The sequence below is a fragment of the Sceloporus occidentalis genome, unplaced genomic scaffold (assembly GCF_023333645.1).
Source record: "Sceloporus occidentalis isolate IW3139 unplaced genomic scaffold, rSceOcc1.0.p SCAF_2, whole genome shotgun sequence".
Taxonomy (NCBI): Eukaryota; Metazoa; Chordata; class Lepidosauria; order Squamata; family Phrynosomatidae; genus Sceloporus; species Sceloporus occidentalis.
Genome location: NW_028316982.1, coordinates 157907427 through 157930375, shown reverse-complemented (window position 1 = coordinate 157930375; position 22949 = coordinate 157907427). Strand labels below are relative to the sequence as shown.

The 22949-nt window shown below is 40.5% G+C and overlaps 1 protein-coding gene across 12 annotated transcripts in view; it reads right to left on the bottom strand.

Moving 5' to 3' along the window:
- PCCA (propionyl-CoA carboxylase subunit alpha) overlaps positions 1-22949 on the bottom strand; it is a 308554-nt gene that overhangs the window by 136846 nt on the left and 148759 nt on the right. For all 12 annotated transcript variants that reach the window (XR_016280158.1, XR_016280157.1, XM_089511218.1 and 9 more), the window contains 3 exons: positions 22831-22899; positions 19229-19304; positions 1549-1659 (listed from right to left, as the gene is read on the bottom strand). Coding sequence is in view for 10 of the 12 variants with exons in the window: in XM_089511218.1 (XP_089367344.1) it covers positions 1549-1659; positions 19229-19304; positions 22831-22899 (256 nt within the window). In the remaining 2 variants the exon portion in view is untranslated. The remainder of the gene's footprint in view (positions 1-1548; positions 1660-19228; positions 19305-22830; positions 22900-22949) is intronic.

Below are 22949 nucleotides of genomic sequence, written 5' to 3'. Positions count from 1 at the left end.
TCCGCTAGGCGCAGCCGTCTGAAGGCTGCGCCCAGTGGACCAAACCAGGAAGGAGCTCCGAAACGGAGCTCCTTCCGGGGTCGCGGAAAGGGCGCCCTAGGCGACCCCAATATGGAGGCGGCGCGGCCGTGACGTATCGATGACGGCGGCCGTGTGGAACGGCCACCGCCATTTTGTGCGCACACAGCGCGCACTAGGGTTAGGGCGGTGCAGAAGCACCACCCCATATTAACCCTAGTACGCGCTCCGCGCGTACTTTTAAGCCCGTGTGTAACGGGCCGTTGTTACTTTTAAAGCTACACATGGATTGGGACGAGGTTACATACAAGTTTGCCTCTTCCCATATAATCCATAACATACACTCAGGTCTTCTGGGGGACATTTACTTCAGTCAGACAGGACTAAGTTGGCAACTGTCATCCGGGGACTTTTTCTTCAGCTACCCCTGGATTGTGGAATGACATGTTGGAAGAGATTTGAGAGGTAAATACACTGTCTGAATTTAAACAATGTTAAAGATCGCTGTCTTCCAGAAGGCCTAGTCAGAGAATTTTTAAATAATGGATTTTAAAATATGGAGTGATTGTTTTAATATGTTTAATAATAAGTTTTTTATGGTTTTTTTTAAACTGATGCTACATTTGGTTGCATAGGTGTGATGTCAGCCCTCATCCTTTCAAGTTTCCATATATGGTAGCCATGGAGGGGGCCAGTTGGTTCAACTTTAAGCTTCTTAGCTACTGTGCAGGAAAGATGCTATAGCCATGAATTCTAATCAAAAAGTGACATAGGCAAGACCATAGGGTCTGAAAGAGGCATTGGAAACATTTCTTTCCTCAAAATGCTTGGCTTCTACTTGGGATTCAAAATGGCTGCTGAATTGTGAACACATAGGTATGATTTCTGAGATGGCTGTTTAGCTATTGCTTCCAACTTGGTTACTTGCTTAGGTTTCCTGCCCACCTGACTGACTCTACTTGAGAATTCCTCAGAAGTAGCAAGCTTAGCCCGTTGAGGAGAGGCGGCTGGACAATTTAAAGCAGCTTCCTTCTCTATTTCCATGGCCCTATCCAACAGTCAGTGCTAGCCAGGTTTGCAATGCCTTCTTGCCCCATCAACTGAGGCATTGAATTGAGTTCCACGGCCCCAGCCTCTCTGAGGTTGGGGGCAGAAGCTTCAAAAGGGTTAATATCACTTAGGTGCTTTTTTTAAGAGGCAGAGGGGGGGGGGAAGGAAAAGGGGGAAACAGCTGAGAGAAAAAAACAGGGGAGTGAAGAATAATAACCAAGAAAAAGGTGAAGAAGTGAACAATATGGCCTTGGGTGGGTAAGACAAGGAAAAAGAACTGAGGAGGAGCCAGGAATCCAATAGTAAATACTTTTTTTAAAATCTATGATCCCTTGCCTCACCTGGGCGGAGACAGAAGTTAATCCATTCATAGATGGCTCCTTCTCCACTAGCTGAAAATGTATTTTTCCCTTGCATAATCTTGCCAGAAGAAAGATGGGGTATACATTACATCAATCAATTTTTCAATTTAAAACCTACCTTTAAAGCCATCAGGATACACGTCAGGTAGGAATTTAGTGTTGATGTCCCCTTGGACAAAGCGTGGATGGGTTATCACTTCACGTAGTAAGGCAATATTGTGGGCTACGCCTGAAAGTAAAGTAACTTTTAGTCCGGTAGATTAATGTCTCATGGTATAGCTATGAATACATATTAAGCAGACACATCTGGAGGGCTCATGCTTGGGATCAATGGGCAGATAGATGAAACCAAACAAAGAAAACAGGAACCTCCAAAAGGAAAATGCACAAGTACACGAAACTGCATGATGTTACATACCGTATACATGTGTGTATAAGTCGAGAAATTTAGGTCAAAAGATTGACCCAAAAACCTGGGTCGACTTAAACATGGGTCCATGGGTAATTGACTCAACCTTCTCCCCAGCCGGGCTGGGGAAAGGCTATGCAGGGCGATCGCACACCCAAAAGCCTCTCGGGAGCCAGGCTTTTTTCCCGGGGAAAGAGCCTGGCTTTGGAGAGGCTGGTCCGGGTGATTGCGTGCCCAGAAGCTTCTTGGGAGCCAGGCTTTTTCCTCAGGGAAAGAGCCTGGCTTTGGACAGGCTGGGCTGGGATGGGATCGCTCAGCCCTGCTGCAGAAAATACTGGGTAAGGTGAATGATCACCCTACAGCTTGTCCACAGCTCAGCTGTCTTGGGAACTTTGAACTCCGACTTATTCACGGAGAATGCCAAAATCCATACTTTTGCCCCCATAAGTTGACCTCGACTTATACATGAGGTCGGCTTATAGTCGAGTATATACGGTAGTCATTCAGTCTGGAAGTCACCACTATGTACAGAAAAACAATAGAAACCTGTCATATTATCATGTGTGTTGCTCACAACTTTGCAAACTCATCAATCTGCCTATGGTTTATCTGTAACAGGAATGATATTCTACAGTGCAGAAAAGAGTCAAGGAGGATCTTTTAAAAAACAAAACAGGCACTTCACTTCTGTTTTCCAGAACTTTGAAGAACCTCCCCATATCAGTCATTATAAACAGTTCTAAGAGTCATTTTGCTGTGTTATGGTTTTTTTTTCTCCATCCCCCCAAAAAATTGAAAGACATCTTGTATATTATTGATACAGCATAAGGGTAAACTGCTGAATACTTCACAACACATTCTATTATGAGAAACTGGACATTTGGTTAAGCTACATAAGCCTTCAAATTATACAGAACAAGTATTTGAAAACTTGCATTCCTATTCCAATGTCTGGCTGGTTTTTTTTAAAGACTCTACAGACTTTACTTTTAAAGGAATTAACTGAATGCTATTGAATCATACATAATATATATTGATTATAACAAAATTCTCAGAAAAGTGTAAGATTAAAGAAGTAACATGTAGGCATTTCTCTTACAAACAGGGACAGCCACCTATGAATATATTGGAACAAAGATTTTTATCCTAACTACTAATTCAAATGTTCTGTGCACATAGCCACACATGTTACAGACTGAGTGAGCACAATAATATATTACACACTACAATTGAGGAACTGAATGCTTTTTCCACATGCTTTTACTTGCTGAAACTGCTCTAAGATCCCTGGTGAGATGATAGTTGATGTCCGATGAAAGGAATCTGTGTGTCTACTGAATGCTACAAGATCTGAAATTAAATATTATTTTAATTCACTCCAAACTATGAGCATGCGAGAAAGTAGAAGTTTCTCCTATCATTTCAGCCTTGATAAAAGTCCATTTTACAGAGTTCAAAGAAAAGTAGAAGCAGTTTTTCAGAAACAGCATCACGAAAAATGTGCATTAGCATTCTAAATAGAAGATCCCACACACACACACACAATTTATGTAAGTATCCAGAAAACTATTTTCAGCTATTTCTGTATCAGATTTGGAGGGTCAAGCATGCCTACTCTGTGAAATGCATTAATAGTTCCAATGTTATAACCTCAACCACAAGGTATCTGGTACCTAATTTCAAAGTATGATTTGCAGTTTAGCATGACCTCAGTGAAAGTTCACAAGGTATCCCCCATCTGCGTGAATAACTATGAGGCTACAGAAATCTGGACCCCTAGAGGAGTTTACTCTTGACTACCTGCTGCTTCCAAAACACCAGCCAGACATTAACCTCCACATTCTCACAGGATCAAACAGAGGCCAGCCTGCATAAACGTTAAACTATATATTACATCCATCCTGCAATGATATTTCCTTCTGCACCACTTTTTCTTTTTTAAAAAAAAATGAGATTTGGCAACCGAGAGTGAAGCCACAAAAACTGGGAAAATAATGAAATCTATCACTTCAGTACAGTTTATTCAGAATGAAAAAAGAACTGGAACAGAAAGGGAAATGAATGTACAGAGTGGTGGCTCTTTGATCCAAGAAGAGAAAAACACAAAGTTAGCATGAACATAGTAAGAATTTTTAAAACTATTTTTATTTCACAAATCACCACAGATTAGCTCTTTTTAAAGATGCATCATTCCGTTTTTTAAAGTTCATAAAATAAAAAGACATATAGAAGACCACCACCACAATAAGCAGATTTTGTAGCCCAAATGTCAAAGAAATAACAGTGGACCCTTGTTACGTGTTGGGCTTTATTCCAGGACCACCACTACCACCCACCTGAGGATACCAAAATCCTTGGATGCTGAAGTCCCATTAAATACAATGGGACAGGAAAACAGGGTCCCTTATATAAAATGGCAAAAACCAAGATGTGATTTTTTAATACACACACACACCGACACACACACATACGTATAAATTATACACACACACACACACACACACACACACACACACACACTCAAGTCATGGATGCTTGAATCCTTGGATAAAAAACTGTAGATAAGGAGGGATGACTGTATCTAGTTTTCCCATTTTATTCTCAGAACATCCTTTTGAACTAAGTTAGGCAGAGCAATGAAAGGCCTTAGACCACTTCACTTTAACACAGGTATTTCTGGTCCAAACTGTCTGGACAGAAACATAAAGATTTCTTCACTAGTGTTCTGTGGAAAGCATCATACTCAAGTGATCAAACAAGGTAATATTTCTCAATAAATGGTTTGGAATTCTTCACTATTTTCTTTAGCGCTAACAATGAATGGTAATGTATATCATAGGCCGTAAATTAATAAAAAAAAAAGTAAGCTATAATTTCAGTGAACATAGTGCAAAGCTGGTTTTGTTGTTTTAGTCTTTCAAATTTATATTTCTAGAGCATTACCAAATCATTGCTAGCAGCAGTTATGGGATATCACTACGCAACAACTACATATATTTCATCTTAAAAGGATTACCAAATGTAAAGCCTAAATGGGTATTCAGATGGATCTGACATTCTTTGCCCAGCATTAGGATTTATCCTAGTGTATGTTATTCCACATAAAAGGCAAGGTTATGATTAAATCTATCACCATCACTTCCAAGAATTTTAACAACAGTGCTGGATTCAAAAATACCCTTCCAACTATGAGGCTAACTTTTCAAGGGAAATACTATCCACCCTCACCATTCTGCCTTAGTTAGAGTAACATTCATTTTTGTTATTGTTGTTTGCCTTCAAATCATTTTCAACTTCTGGAACCCTTAAAGTGAACCTACTACAGGGTTTCCTTGGCAAGAATTGTTCAGTTGTATGGGGGTTGCCTTTGGAGGCTGAGAGTGGGTGATTTGCCCAAGGTCACCCAGTGGGTTTCCATGGCTGAAAGGGGATTAAAACCCTGGTCTCCAGAGTCATAATCCAACACTCAAGCCACTACACCAGGCTGGCTCATTTTCCTACATGGGATTTCCTACAATTCCAGGCACTGGTTCAAAGTTTCTCTGGCCTTTAAAATAGAGTTGAAAGAAGACATGACTTGCATGTCATCCTCTTTCAAAGAGCCACACAACTTCCCCCTGTGTTTTTGGGTAGACACTGACAGAACTACACATTGCATCACAAAACCAAAGTTTGGATGACAAGATGCATTCCTGGTTTGTGCTGGAGCCATATCGGTTCGTTTGTGGACACTGCTGCTAATTGTACTAAGGTCAAGATTTTAGTTGGCAGGTTTTCCACCTGCTCCCGTCATCAGTTTTTCTACACTATATATAATACCAAGAAAAAGGAAAAATAAAAGTAAAACTCCCCTCAAAATTAAAAGCCAGTCAATACAATTAGAAGAAAATTTTATTTCACACCTTTAAAACAATTACTAGATTCTTAATTTAAATAAAAATGGCAGTTTGTCATCAGCCTTAAATATGTGAGGTGACAGAACTTAAGGTGGCACACCAACATGTTCTTTTATCACCAAAGCCTTTATATTTGTCATATAAATTATGTGCATTATACAAAATTAATCAAGAATTATATGAATGTGGCAATCTACATGTCATAGAATTTAATTAGTAAAATTCAAAATAAGCTGACTGTTGTACTTCATCATTCACGGGAAACATTCTTCAGCATAAATATTTACTGACACTAAACATATTCTGTGTTGATTAGCCCTTTTTACAGTATTAAGCTTCTGTCAACTTGACATTCACAAAACGCAAATCTGCATTTATCCATGTAAACTTAATTGGTGTCCTACATGTCTCTCCACAGATAAACAATTCAATATATTTAACTTGCTGAGAATTTTAATTGTGTTAAGTGGAATGGAAAGAACTTTATTTGCATAGCTATTAGTTGCAAAAGCATTAAATTCATTTTTATGAGAGATTTAAACTGCATAATGATAATTGAGCATTACTATTTTGCCAGACTATCTTTGAAATGCACTGTATGAGCTGACATTTAATAATAAGACTGCAGGAACAGCCCTGTGTTAAGGTTGGGTCACACAAATCACATTTTATCATTTCTGTGGATGGTATTGGTTGTCAGCTGGATATCTCTACATGGAATAGTAGCTTTAGTGGCATAATAGCTTCCACTCCATATAATCTATGGGACTATTCCAGTGTAGAGACTTATTTGGGACTTAGGTCCAACACTCTGCAACTGACAGCTATTCAGCTCTTTGACAGTAGTAATGCTGGAGCAAATCACAGAGAAAGGTACCAAACCATACCATATTGGCTAAGTAACAATTTGTGAATGGTGCAGCCCTTAACAGTTGCAATTTTCCAGCATTTTGGACTGAGCAATAGCAGCTTTATTTATATACCGCTTCATACCGGACTAGGCAATCTCTAAGTGGCTTACAACAAGCTGGGTACTCATTTTAGCGTACTCATTTGGAAGGATGCCAGGCTGAGTCGACCCTGAGCCCCTGGCTGGCATTGAACTCACAATCTTGTGGTTTGTGAATGAGTTGCTGCGGTCCAGGCATTTAAATACTGTGACACCAGGACTCATTAATACAGGGAACTCTTTAACGCACATTAAACTGAAAAGTTAGCTGATAAGGAGTTTCATTTTATTTTAATTGCACTAACAGGAAAAAGCAGACACACACACACACACACACACATATATTCAGCATCTATATATAATTCCTTGAAAGCATTCTGAAAAAATGTTAAAGAAAAACAATTCTCACTCCCAGCACTGTAAATTTATGGTGCCTTCAAATATTACATATTATTTATTTATTTAATAAAAATCTGGCCTTTCTCCCAGTATTGGATCCAACAATACTGTATTTGTCAAATAAAGGCACAACAGTTTAAGTTGACACAAGTCTTCTACATGAAATAAAATCTTGAAAGACTGACACAACCTTATCATTGGCTAACTCCCAAGACTGCAACTCTGCCCATCCATGGGAAACACCTGAATATTTCATACACTAGAAAGTCACAGGAACAGGCCACAAGGTGAGAACAATTTATTGCCTGAGTAACATGTTTCTTCATATAAACCACAAACTTTCAAAAGTTTCATAATGTTTAAGTTGCACTGCTTCTTAAACAGACAGGATCCAAAAATCTACCTTAGGTTCACATGAAAGATTGTGCATACCCAATGGAATGTTTCACTTTTTTACCTTGCAAATTTCAATACGATAGTATGATATAGTACATTTTTAAATATACTCAAAAACAAGTTGCCATGCAAGCTATGTAACTAACATTTCATTAAAGGAAAGCAAAAGCCACCTGGTCAGCATATTTGCCATATGTTTTCAGACATGATTAATATGTTATTCACTTTTTTATATTGTAAATTGCCCCCTAGTCAGGACATGGCACATGACTTTAACAGAATTTCCCATGTCTCAGCACTGTAGTACAAATAGTGGCTACCAAATAATGAAAGAGTGGACAAGCTGGTGCTGTCCACATGTTTTGACTAAGAGTCCCATGAAACTAAAAATGGTCATGGATTATGGGAATGCAGTCCAGTCCATCTGGAGAACATAAGACTGCCCACCTTCAAAAATGTTTATACCAAAGAAGAATGATTGCAAATACGTAATACACAACTCCTCACCCTCCATTCTCCCTGACCCCTTTCTTGTCAATCATTTGATTATACCATCAATATCAGCATGTGCGCACGGCACACACACACACACACACACTGATTGGCAGTGTCTCTTCAAGGATTTCAAAAATGGAACTTCCCCAGTCCTACCTGGCAATACCAGAAATTGAACTCTGGGACTTTCGGTATGAAAAGCATATGCTCTGTCACTAAGTTACATAATCCAAGTCTGTAAGGTTATTATTTACTTAGTTAAATATAATATACTTTTGATGGTGGTCTATGAACATGCTGCATCTACATCTAAAATTAAGGGGACTCTACACACAAAACTGGAGATGTGTGCAAGTATTACCAACATTGTTTTCTCTTTTTGAAGTCTTTTTCTCCTTTTTCTGATGTAAAAAAATGCCTGCATATCCACCTCCTAACATTTGAACTGAATCCTCAAGTAAACTCATTAAACTCATTTTTCCCTGCTCTCTCTCTCTCTGGCTTTGCTTCACGAACGAAGATTCAGGAAGGACGCATCCCACGCTTTGTACAAGCACGTTGGTGACTAAAAAGGCCAATTCGGGATAAACAGGTCCGGTTGCAGAAAGCACAACAGAAAGTCTCCTTGGGTGATGTTTCCAGGTTGCGGTACTTTCTGCGTTGTCATTTCTCTTCGCGGCTCGTTCGGCGCGAGCTTTCGAAGAAGGCTGCAGCGTCATGGATAGTGCATCTCCATGCTTCCCGATCCGAGGCCAGGGAGGACCATTGTTGGTGATCTATCTGGCCAAGCCTGAGATGTTTCAGGGAGTCCTTGTATCTCTTCTTTGGGGCGCCCCTCTTACGCTGACCCGTGGCGAGTTCACCGTAGAATACTATTTTGGGGAGGCAATGGTCCTTCATCCTAGAAACGTGTCCTGGAAATGTGTCCTGCCCAGCGCAGCTGCGTCCTCAATAGCATAGCCTCAATGCTGGTGATCCCTGCTTGCTCAAGGACAGCAACATTCGTCACATAGTCAGTCCAGCGTATATTTAGAATTGTGCGTAAACAGCGCTGATGAAAGCGTTCAAGGAGTCGTAGGTGTTGGTGATAGGTGACCCATGTTTTAGACCCATAGAGGAGAATAGACAGTACAATGGCTCTATACACACTGATTTTTGTGCTTCGCCTCAAGTGTTTGTTACTCCAGACTCCTTTGTGAAGCCTTCCGAATGCGCTATATGCCTTTGCCAGTCTGTGATCGATCTCTTTATCAATCTTGGCATCTGAGGAGATGATGCTTCCCAGGTAGGTGAACTGCTGGACGGACTTAAGCACAGATGTGCCTACGGTGATGTGGGGATGGTAGTGTTCTTCCTGTGGTGCTGGCTGGTAGAGAATTTCCATTTTCTTCAGACTGACTTCCAGCCCAAAGAGCTCTGCAGCTGTTGCAAAACATGATGTGAGGTGCTGCAGAGCTGCTTCCGTATGGGCAACGAGGGCAGCATCGTCAGCAAAAAGCAATGTGGCTTCAGAGCTAATAGGAGCACTACAGACATGGTATTTGCCCTCAGACAACTGCAAGAGAAATGTAGAGAGCAGAACAAAGGACTCTATGTAACATTTGTCGACCTCACCAAAGCCTTCAACACTGTGAGTAGAAAAAGTCTGTGGCAGATCCTGGAACGACTAGGATGCCCCCCCCCCCAAATTCCTCAAAATGATCATCCTGCTACATGAAGGCCAGCAAGGTCAAGTCAGATATGGCGACGCTCTCTCGGAGCCCTTTCTAATCACTAATGGTGTAAAACAAGGTTGTGTTCTTGCTCCGACTTTATTTACAATCTTCTTCAGCATGATGCTCCAAAGGGCTACGGCAGATCTCAAAGAAGAAGACGATGGCATTTATATACGCTACCGTACTGATGGTAGCCTGTTTAACTTAAGCCGCCTGAGGGCCCGCACTAAGACTCTAAACTATCTAGTCCGTGAGCTTTCCCTGCTGAAGCATCAATGCAAAATGTTCCTTGCACCACCCAACACCTCAGGAGCTACTCTTAACTGTCAAGGAGGAAACAACATTTTCTCATTATAGCTTTATTTTCCTTTGTCAAAACTAAATGCAACCACCTTTCTCAGACAAACAAACAAACAAACAAGCCTTCCAGACTAACATTTTTACAACTCCTCTAAATTCCTACAATAGACTATTGACTATTGACTAGGGGAAGTGAAGTGATTTTAGCAATCAGCCATGCACCAATAGAACTCATTCTGCAGCTGTCCAGATCAAGGACACTGTGGTTACACTCAGGTTACATGACAAAATTATTGTGCCATTGCTATTTATGTCTATTTCTTCCTCTTGGCCATATATGCCAAGGTAGCTAATGAGACTGCTATATGACACAGAGAAACTGGACATGCTGGGCAACTGTAAGGAGGTTTATTCAAAAGTAAACCCCACCATATTGCAAATGGACTTACTCTTCAATAGGTGAGATTAGGATTCCAGACTTGGTAGAATCAATGATTGAGATTTGGGGCACATAGGGGGTCCCACTACGGTCCAAAACACACTGCAGAAGTAATCCTGTTTGAGAACACTTTAACTGCCCTAGTTCAATGCTAGGGAATTCTGGAACCTGTAGTTTTGTGAACCATTTAGCCTTCTCTGTTAGAGAGCTCTGGTGCCACAATAAACTACAATTCCCAGGATTCTCTAGCACTGAGCCAGGGCAGTTAAAGCAGTCTCAAACTGGATTATTTCTCCAGTGTGTTTGGGACCAACATCTCATTTAGCTGTAACTGTTGTGTTCCTGTGTAAGATTTCCACATCAACCATAGCTTATAAACAGGATTTGTTTTTTTAATGAAAACCTAAAATTGATGACAAGTATGTAAATTAAAGAAAAACACAAATCTTCATGATGCTCAAATGAAATTACTCTTCAGGTATCTTCGCGCACCTCCCCACCTCCCTGCAAGATCATTTTCTGGAACTTTCTTCACTGCTTCTGCTACCACCGTTCCTCTTTGTTCCTATTTAATCTACTCTGGGTCGGGTTCAGTCTTATTTTATATCTTTTTTCCTTTCTCCCTACTGTTAACCTCCCCTACCCCCCTGGGCTTCTATCCTTTGAAATGTCTGTTTTTGTCTTCTCTTGTTCTCTTCTTCCCTGTGCCCTCAAATAATAATTCCTGATCTGCACCCCAATTGTTTTCAGTGCAGCTTCTAGTCTGTCATCTATGATTGACTTGAGGGTGAAGGAAAGAGAGGGGTTGCTTTGATTTACCCCACGATCTGTACCCAAGCCGATCTAATCAAAACATTTCTGTGCAGAGCTGAGGAAAACTGAGTGGGGAAATGATGAACTTATTCTACTCCTTTTAAAAATACCAACCATAAATGGCCTGAAATGATAGCTAGAATCCCCTATCACTTGTAATTGTATGGAACTATATTAGGGCCAGAAAGACCTGGTTTCAAATCATAACTTCCCCAGAAACCTCACCGGGTAGCCTTAAGCCATTCATTCCCTTGGTTCACCTACCTCCCAGGGTTATTGCAAAAATAAATTTAGAGGGAGGCTCCTTTCTTTATTTTTACATTTATCAGCTGGCTAATAACCACAGTTGTCTGGAGAAAGTACCGGTAAATTGCATAAAATAATAAATAAAACGAACAAAGAATAAAACCAGGATAAAATAAACACCAAGAGGAGTGCAGCACAAAAAATAATTTAAAAAAAACAGCAAGAGAACAAAACAGCAAAGACCGCAGATCACTAAAACCACTTACTCAGAGGATATTTCTTCATCTCCACCAAATAGCAGAATGACCTGCCAGAGGAATTAAACAGGCTCGATATGGACTCCAAGCTTAAAACACTAAAGAGTAATCTTGTCTGGTAGGTCTACTCGGACCATTTTTAAATATTAATTTTAAAGTATGACTTTTAACATGCAGTGGTCTTATATGTTCTTTTAACTGGTGCTATATGTCTAATTTGTTGTTGTTTCCCACCTTGATCCATAAGGAGAAGCAGGAGGGAGAGGAAGATCACAACAACAACAAGCCTGGAAGAATAAGAAGATCTGCACCTGGTACTACAAACAACATACCTCAGGTGCCACAGCACATCTCTCCATAGAGGGTACTCCACAAGATATGGTACCACGACTCTAAAACCTCTGTCTCGTAGCCTCTAAATTGTCTCATTTGAGAATTTGTGGCTCCTTCCCAAGTTTCAAGGCAAACCTATCCTGGGGCTTTCTGGACAGGTTTCTTCAGAAGGGGCTGGCCATTGCCATCCTCTGAGGATGAGAGAGTGTGGCTTCATGCCAAGGCTCAAGGCAAACCTCTCCTGGGGCTTTCTGGATAGGTTTCTTCAGAGGGGGTTGGCCATTGCCATCCTCTGAGGCTGAGAGAGTGTAGCTCCTTGCCCAAGGCTCAAGGCAAACCTATCCTGGGGCTTTCTGGACAGGTTTCTTCAGAGGGGGTTGGCCATTGCCATTCTCTGAGGCTGTTTTTGTAATTAATCACTATGCTTTACTTATGTTCAATTTGTAACAATGAAAATATGATTCATAACAGTAGCAAAATTAAAGTTATGAAGTAACAACAAAAAAAAATTTATGGTTGGAGGTCACCACAACATGAGGAACTGCATTAGAAAGGCTGGGAACTACTGCTTTACATCTTTGGTTGCATGCCCCTATTTAAAAACAGTGGCTCTTCAGGGTTCAATATCTTGCTGCTGAACAATGCTCACGAAAGTAGGGAAGGAGGGAGAGCTGCTTTTCTTCTTCTGGTTTGAACAAGGGAGGGTGATGGGGTGAGAAAACTGCTTCCACACCAAGAGCAGTGTCTCACTTCTGCCGCCAACTGAGTCCCCAACTGAGACAGGTTGCTTTCTTTGCTATCCCCCACCGCCATTTTTTGGCTGGATTATCTTTCTTTTTCCTCTCTGATATTCTTTTCCCTATCTGTATTTGCATCTGTAATAAAATATATCTGTAACCCTCCTTGAATCTCATTGTAAGAGAAAGGAGGGATATACAGTAAATCTTTGAAATAAACAAAAATACATAAATATTTATGTAATGCAGACTTTTTAAGATCAGCAATGCCATTTACACAAGCACCAAGTTGTAATCCCTCAAGAAAATAGATCTTCTCCTCTTTAGTTCTTCCTCAGTATGCTCCCTCTATGCATTTTTAAAAGTAGAGGAAAAGACTTGTTTGTTACATGTCTCTAGGTTTTACCCTTGACTTATTCACAAGTCATAGCAAATGTACCCTCAACTTATAGATGAGGTTGACTAATAGAAAAGTATGTATGATATTTCTTTTAAAGGATTCCATAAAAGATGGAATGTATCAAGAACACTGATAGATCACAGGGAGGAATACAGATTGTGCACATTCTCACATGGTTTTCTATAGCAGATCACATATATAAACACAAAAATTCCTAGTGATTTTGATATACAGTAGAGTTTCGGTTATCCGGTTTTGGATTATCCAATGTCCCATGCTTCTTCTCGGGTGGCACGCTCACGAAGAAGCATGGGACGTTGGATGAGCCATTGGGGACAAAGGTTCCTCGCATTCCCTCCCCTCCCTCCTTCTTCCTTCCTTCCCTCCTCTGTTCCCTGCTTACCTTCCCTGCTTGGGCCAGGCCTCTCCTTGGGGGTTTCGTTTTCCTCAGGCCGAAGGGAGTCCACGGCCGCCGAGTCCTCTCCTTCCCTGTCTCCCTTCCCCTCCCGTCAAAGGGCTCAGAAGAGCCCTTTGGGGGAAAGGGGAGGTCTGAGAAGAGGAGGATTGGGCGTGTGCCTGGGCCGCTTCATCCCTGCCTCCCTTTCCTCTCCTCCAAAGGACTCCAGGGAGCCCATTGAGGGAGAGGAAAGGTCTGAGATGAAGAGGACTGGGCCCATGCTGAGGCCTCTTCCTCCCAGCTTGCTTTTCTTCACCCCGAAAGGACTCCTGAGAGTCCTTTCGGGGTGAAGAAAGGCGCAGGAAGGAGAGGGCGGGCGGACTCCTCCACCTCCTCCTCCTCTCCGGGAAGCTTTGCTGGTCCTGAGGCATCCTTCCAGGGACGCCTCAGGTCTAGCAAACCTCCTCAGAGAGGAGAAGGGGTCACGGGCCAACTCCTCCTCCTCCCTGCCGGGCTTTGCTTTCCCTTCTTCCCTTCCCTTTCCCTCAAAGGGCTCGAAAGAGCCCTTTGGGGGTAAGGGAATATCCGGGAAGAGGAGGACCTGAGGAAAACCAAGCTGCAAAGGAGAGAACTGGGCCAAGTGCTTTGCGGCTTGGAACCTCAGCCCTCTCCCAGCCCCGGCAGACTCCGCCCCCACACAGCCAAGCCGGGGCAGAAGCCGCCACAGAAGAAGCAAGAGGTAAGCAGGGAAGGAGGGAGGGAAGGAGACAAGGGAGGGAGGGAGGAAGAAAGAGGAAGGGAGGGAGGGAGGAGGGGAGGGACTTTTATCGCTAATGGCGGCACGGGTGCATGCACACCGTCACTGGGGACAAAATGACCCTCCGTATTATCCGACATTTTCAGGTATCCAACTATCAGTAGGCCCCGTTTATGTCGGATAATTGAGACTCTACTGTATCCTTTTTTCCAAATTATAGATATTTTTCCTCTTTTCTTCTAGTATATATGTTACTGGTTACAATGAAATGAGTTCTGCCAGGGCTGATGAATACTGTGTCCAATAAAAACAAGTTATTATTTTGAGCTTTTGCTGCTGCTGCTACATCAGCAGCAGCAAAAATTCAGCAATCTTACTATGCCATACAGGTCTGAATGAATGATATCAACGTGATGAAAATCTTCCAAATCTACTAGTAGTCCCAGTATCAGAAATACTGTTCCTTAAAACAATCCCCAGATAATGTCATTAATACCCAGTGCACATATTTACATATCTCTATTTTAAAAAAAATAAAGGATCAGATATACAGCTAACAAGATATTTTGTCATAACTGTGTGCTGTTTTTTTAAAAAAAAGAAACCACATGACAAACATTTTAAAATTCTTCCCTCCTCTGCCTAGACACTGAGCCACACAAGACAAGAGTAGGCACAACCAAAAAACACTGATAAAAAACATCTGATACAGTCAAAATCATTTTTGTTATCGGAAAACCACAAAGCTGATACCAAGGACAAACAATAAGATACAATCTACTATATATACTTGAAGAAAACCCTTAAATAGGCATTCTGTTCCATTAGTAGCAATCATTTAAATGACTGCTAACATGGAGAATGAGATAGTTAGAGAAAGTCACACATACTCTTAATCCACTTTTAAAATCCACTTAAACATAGGTTAATGAAGCACACAAAAAACTGAACATTTAATACATTTATTTCTTGTTCATTAATTTACATAAAAGAAAAATACTCCTAAGAAAGAGACCAGGGGGATCTTGTACTTAGGTCTTTTCAGTATTCTGATTTCTCCTTCATTCATGCAGTATCATTAAATTTGGGCAAATTAGGAGTTTGTTGCCTAAGCAGTCCTATAACTGTAAAATACCACTACTGTACATCCATGCACAGCTATACAATCATAGGCACACATACTGTTAGAAGTAATCCTCAATTAATTCAATGGTTTTTTCTTGTAGAAGTAAACCTTTTTAACTGTGTGGAAAGAAAAAAAATCTTCAAATTAAATCTGTTTCAGGAAATAGAGTTTAGCTCATCCTCCTGAGTTCTATTAAAAATGCATCTCTCCTATCCTTTTGACAATGCGGACAGAAGAACATCATCCAGAATTTCTTAACTCATAGAATCGTAGAGTTGGAAGAGACCATAAGGGCCATCCAGTCAAACCCCCTGCCATGCAGGAACTCTCAGTCAAAGCATCCCCGACAGTTGGCCATCCAGCCTTAAAGATCTCCAAGGGATTGTGTTCCACTGTTGAACAGCCCTTACTGTCAGGAAGTTCCTCCTAATGTTGAGGTGGAATCTCTTTTCCTGTAGCTTGCACCCATCGTTCCATGATCTATTCTCTGGAGCAGCAGAAAACAAGCTTGGTCCCTCCTCAATATGACATCCCTTCAAATATTTAAACAGAGCTATTATATCACCTCTTAACCTTCCCTTCTCCAGGAGAAACATCCCCAGCTCCCTAAGTCGTTCCTCATAGGGCATGGTTTCAAGATCCTTCACCATTTTAGTTACCTTCCTTTGGTCATGCTTTAGTTTCTCAATGTCCTTTTTGAATTGTGGTGTCCAGAACTGGACACAATATTCCAGGTGGGGCCTGACCAAAGCAGAATACAGTGGCACTATTATTTCCCTTGGTCTAGACACTATACTTTTATTGATGCAGCCTAAAATTACATTGGCCTTTTTAGCTGCCCCATCACACTGTTGACTCATGTTCAACTTGTGATCTACTTGGACTCCTAGATCTCTTTCACATGTAGTCTCGTTCAGCCAGGTGTCCCCCATCCTATATGTATACATTTCGTTTTTCTGCCCTAAGTGCAGTAGTTTACATTTTTCTGTGTTGAATTTCATTTTGTTAGCTTTGGCCCAGCTTTCTAATCTATTCAGGTCATTTTGAATTTTGATTCTGTTCTCTGGGGTGTTAGCTACTCCTCCTAATTTGGTATCATCTGCAAATTTGATAAGTATGCCCCCAATTCTTTCATCCAAGTCATTGATAAAGATGTTGAATAGCACTGGGCCCAGGACAGAGCCCTGTGGAACCCCACTGGTCACTTCTTTCCAGGATGAAAAGGAGACATTGTTGAGCACCCTTTGGGTTCGGCCAGTCAATCAATTACAAATCCATGTAACAGTTACCTTGTCTAGCCCACATTTTACAAGCTTCCTTGCAAGAATATCATGGGAAACCTAGTCATGAGAAACATATGTTTCTCAGAGAAAATATGAACACAGCTTCTTAGACTAAGTTATTAGCACAGAAAAACAATTCCTCTTGGAGATCTGACAAATACAGAAAAGAGATGGGAAATGAAATTTATTGGGGATAGAAATAACATGGGGAAGGGACATACAAAGAGGATTTTTGCGGAAACCTTCATGGTGGTGGTGCTGGTAGTGCCAGTGGTTAATTTGATTAAAAGTTTGATCTATGGGTATCAAGGGTCCTGGAGGCCACTGCAGTATTCACAGGTGTGTTTAGAGGCTAAATAGACTAAATGGGATAGATCTGTAGTACCAGTGGAAGATTTGCAGTTTTACAACTGACTTTACAACTTCCATTGTACTGTAAGCCAGAGTGGCATAGCAGTTTGAGTGTTGCACCACGATTCTGGAGACCACAATTTGATTCTCACTTGGCCATGAAATCCACTGGGAGACGTTGGGCAATTCACACTCTCAGACTCAGGGGAAAGCAATAGCAAACCTCCTCTGGACAAATCTAGCCATGAAAATCCCTTAGGTTTGCATTAGGGTCGCCATAAGTCAAATGTAAACACAAACAACAACAACAACTACCAGTATATCCACAATTTATATTCATGATTTTTCCCTTGATACCAATTTTTTGAAACTGTAATACTTTTAATAGAGCATAGGTAAATCTTGCATTGCTCTGCTTCACTCACAATGCATACCCTCCACACAAACTAAAGCCAATATCAACTGGCAAACAGCTCTCCTAAATACATAGTTCTTCTGATTATTGGAATATTTTTTCTTATCTGATCCTGAAAAGGTATACACAAATCACCATACTGAACTTTACTTTTGACTCCAAATAACTTGTTGCCCTTCCAGCTAAAGCTACCCAGCTAACAGATCCAGAATAAGGATAAAACATTATACAATACAGTGTACTGCATTATTTTCAGTCTGTCATCTTTTAATAGTCACTAACCTAACTCCACTTATAATCTTTCAACCAGCAGGTTATAAAACTAGCTTGTTATCATAAATTCATCCAGTTTTTCTAGATCTACTACAACAGAACCACTGGCTCTTGCAGAATTCATTCTACCACCTCCAACAGCCACACCCACAAAAGTGAGTTTACTCCGTCTTCATTCATATTTCAGATATTTAGAAAATCTTTTTTTGCAAACTGTAGAAGCAACAGAAGGATGACCAATGAGAAATGTTGTATTTTTCCTCTTTACATACATAAACAATCACACTTCACACTCCCAGTAAGAATATATTTAGCCAGGTACACCCAGGATTTATTTTACTCCAATACTAAATTTGAAGTATCCCAGCATGTACACTCACTTCCAACAAAGCATGGATTTCACCATTGATTGTATGCACATACAATGGGGAAATGAACATAAATATGACATCAATACTGCAGTGACTCAAGCACTCTTGAACATCTGTCAAAACTTTTATATACCACCTGAGTTTCGACATACACAAAAATCAGTGCATGTTTGTGTTTCACAATGGTACTTAAAGCAACAGATGTTACAATTTTTTGTAATATATATTATTCTGGTTTGAATTTAAGAAACTAGAGATATACTAATAGACTACCAGAAATATTAAATCTAATGCTTACTACATACTGGTTAAAACATGCTATCTACAAGAAACACATTGGGGGGGGGGGGAATATTTAAAAATTAAGCACAATTTCACCTGTTCTCAAATATTTACAGGATGGATTTAAAAAACAAAAAAGAAAAAGAAAAAGACATGTGTTGAAGCTCTCAAGTTACTAGTCTCTTCTTCCTGCATAGAAAAGGTCATATAAGCAACAGAAGAGTGGGGTGGGAAGGAGAGGAGCTTTCTACATCTTTCTTTTAATGCACTGATTTATCGGAGTTTAGCAATGGGGGTTCGGTGGAAAGACGTCAAGGAACTGGAAATCCTGCAGTGATGGAATTGCACAGTTATCTCTAATGGAAAAAAGTAAATTTAAAGGCTTACTTTGGGAGATGAGGAAAAAGAAACAACTTTACTGGGAATCTGTTTCTAAACGTTATCAGACCATGGTCCTTACTGACTGGTAAATGAATACAAGTTAGCATTTTAAAAAAACTGGAAGGAGAAAGAACTTGTGAAAGATCATTTTTAGTATTATATAATATATGAGAGCCAATGATTTTGAGTAATTGTTTTTGCATGTGCTTGAACAGAGTGTTGATGATGCTATTTACTATCTCATGCCTGATTCTGTAAACACTTTTATTAGAAAAACATGTCTCATGATTTGTTGACATAGTGCCAAACTCGAAGCAACAGTTCCCTATGTGTGGATTTTCATGGGCTATCATATTTGTAGCCCATTTTCATACTTACCTCTTATAACATAATTATCCAAGGCTTCTTCCATTCTTTGCAAAGCTTCAGCTCTGTTAAAGCCATAGGTTATCAACTAACACACACACACACAGAGAGAGAGAGAGAGAGAGAGAGAGAAAGAGAGAGAGAGATTAAATTGATTTCCATTAAAATTAATCTTTTGTCTATTCACTTCAGCATAATTTTCTAAAATATTCTAACACTAGTGAAATAAATGTTCTTCTGTTTACTCCAATACCATCCATTATTTTTTCCCTAAGCTAAAAGTTCAAAATACCAATGATATCCAGCACATTCTCCTGAAGCAGGCAAGGATGAGTAGGTGCATGGTGACAGAGTCACCATGTACCTACTTACCTCCATTCCATATGATACTCTGATACAACAAACATGACTTTGAGATGTGTGTCTAAACTTCACAAGTGTACACATTTCATCTGCTTTTTTGCTTGTCCTGAAAGTCTACAAAGTAAATTAGATAAGGATCATTTTGGGTGGGGCAGGATGATGACCACCAACTAAACCCCTATGTGGAACACATGACATCATGGAGTAGAACCACGTGCCACACCATCATCTAATCCCCAATCAAAGTGATTACTTTCAACTGGCCATGTAACAAACAAGAAGGGAATAAAGAATGCTTGCAGAACCATCTCCAATAGTTTCAGAATTTGTTTTATGGTAATACAGTTGTCCCATCTAAGCATACTAAACCACAATTTAGAGTTAAAAGAACAAGCCTTGGCTCTGCACACACACACACTCCTCCAGAACAGCCACAAGAAGTTCTAAATCTTTGACTTCCATTTCAGATTAACCATAGCTTTGGCACCAGCCAAGCCTGAGTATATGGGTCTGCTGTAACTGGTCCGTTGAAACAATCCAACTGAAAACAATTATTTAAGAAGAATAGCTTTAAAAAACACTATAGATAAGATTAACCACAGGTCATGTTCAACATTTTCACATGGGTCTTCATCTAGGCATTTGATCACCTTTTATGAAAGTCTATGTACAGACCTTTTCATTGCTGTATGTTGATTTTTTTAAATTTAGTTTTCCATTTATTACATCTTTATTTATATAAATTTAGCAAAATTAAAAACAGATTGTAAAAATTAGATTAATCTGGATCTAGACGCTAATGGCTTTTAATCTAAAAGAGAAATACTTTCTTCCAATCTTCTCTTCTTCTTACTTCCAAGAAAGAAAGGGTAGGTAGGAGCATGTGAGCCCAAAGCTCACTGCACATCATTCACATATGATTTAGTATTATATCCATATGGTGTTAGTAGGCTACATCAGATCACACCTTCTTAATAATTCAAGTCATAAGCAATCCTTTTGCCCAAGTACATAAGCCAAACCTCTTACTCAAATTTTGAAAAGGTTAGATTTAAAAAAATTAATTCAATTATGTTAACCATTGGTACAGTATTTAGAAAACTAATTCACTACTGCTATAAACACTAATGATTGAAATTGTTAAATTAGTTGAGTTATTGTTAATTAATTCATTGATTTACATGTTAATGTTGGGACAAGTCAGCTAGTTTACAGAGAATAGCAGGACATTTGTCACTGTTGACCAGAGAGGAGCACATTTTATTATTGGCTCCTTCAAAAGGTCTTTTTATTCTTTTAAAGTTGAAATCCTTCCACCTAGATTTTTTTCCTCTTATGGACTAAAAAGCCTATTATCTGATTGTTGCCTAGAAATGGTGGGAGTCCAACATTCCTGGGAACTGCATGACTGGGAAAGGCTGTCCCAAATCAGAGGATTGCATCACAGAAAGTCTTCAGTTCAGCTTCTTGTTCATCTGCTGTTCCTTTTAATTTCAACCCCTATGAATACATACAGTCCTTTTGCCCAGGTTTCCCTTCATGTGATCCACAATTAAATCAAGAAATCACTAATTGTTTATAGTTCTTTATTTTATGAAAGCTGTAAGCAGTAGAGTCGCCCCTCCATTTTTGTGGGGGATCTGTCCCCCCCCCCGTGAAAACAGAAACTTGCATATATTGAAGCCCCATTGGCTTGAACGGTCACACACTCCCCCATATGCCCCTGCACATGCACCATGGGCATGTGTGCCATTTTAAACAATGGGGCTCGCCCCTCCATGAATAATTGGGACCGCAGACTTCAAGTCTGCGAAAAGAGAGGGGTGACTATAGTTAACAAATCAAGAATGAACTAGGAAATTAAATTAGCTTCAAATCATGGTTTAATATCTTGATTTGTTCCTAATGTGTCAACAACAGTAGTCAGTTTGGATAAAAGAGGAATCTATGGTTAATCAGGGATTCCTGGTTTAGAGTCAAAGATAAATGGATGAAAGCTTTTAATATCTTGGCTTAATAAACTGAGATCCCTGAAACTAACAGTAATGACATGTAATAAAGAACAAGTAAATGATTACAAAACAGTAATCAGTGACATACCTGGTACATTTGACATCCAGTGCAAATTATTTTGTAATACTGCTCTCCTCTCTTCAATGGCCTTTCCCAAGTCTGGCAAAGCTGCTGGCCAGGCAGGAGAGGGAGACAACTATCTTTACTGCCCAGCCGGCACAGTCACCAGACCTGGAAGGCATCCCAGTTCCACTAGTGTCCACTAGTGGGAATGGGTTGCCCCGCCACCCTGCAGCCTCTTCCAGGTCTGGCAGAGTTGCTGGGTGAATGGGAAAGAGACATGACTCACTTTACGGCCCAGCCATCAGAGCCATCAGACTGGAAAGCAGCCCCTTCCCACCAGCACACCAAGCAACACCCCACTCTGAGGTGCCACCCAGTGCAGTCCTCACTCTATGCACCCACCCCCCCCTTGTGATGCCCCTGCAGTAATACAATTACAATTGTTTGTTTCAATTTGTTGGAATTTACACATGTATTTTGAAGGCTTCCTTTACCTCACCTTCAAAAAAAGGTCAAAATAAAACGTGTAATTATGCCAGGGAACCAATTTATCCAAAAAGGCTGATGTGTATGTTGAACTGTGATAGTGTCACCAAATTAAGATATACTCTCAAAGAATAAGCCACACTGAACAAGATGAAATTTAATTCGGAGTAAGTACAAGACTGCACCATAAGGATGTCCTCTATATTTTCTTTGAAGTCTTTGCACTATGAAACACTGGCGTGGTACAGAGCGCCAAAAAGAGGTGCCTCCCCAGCGCCTCTCTTTGCTCCGCAGGAACGCCACAGCAACCAAATTGCACGACACTCTGCGGAGCAAAAAAGGAGCGCCTGGAAGCGGCTCCTTTTTGCGGTGCTGCTGCAACGCCGCAAAGCACCAGAGACGGCGCGATGTCATCGCAGCTGCGACACCCTGTTTGAAAGCGGCACAGTTGCGATGTCATCATTATGCACCCCATCTGGTGGGCGCTCTACAGCTGCAGCACATCCATGACGTGCGAGAGTTGTCGGGCATGTGGGTGCTCCACCTACCTGGCAACCCTCGCACATGAGGGTGCTGCAAAGGCCCGTCTGTTCCGGGCCACTGTCTCAGCCATTTTTGAAAAGGGATTAGTACTTTACCAGACCCTCTTTTTAAAAAAGAAAAAAAGAAAGAAAAAAGCAATAACTCACTTTTGAAATCATAGGATCATAATAAATGCTGATTTCACTTCCCTGCTGCACACCACTGTCAACGCGGACCTATAAGAAATCAAGACAAAACACTTTTAGCATGGTAAACAGTTCTTTTT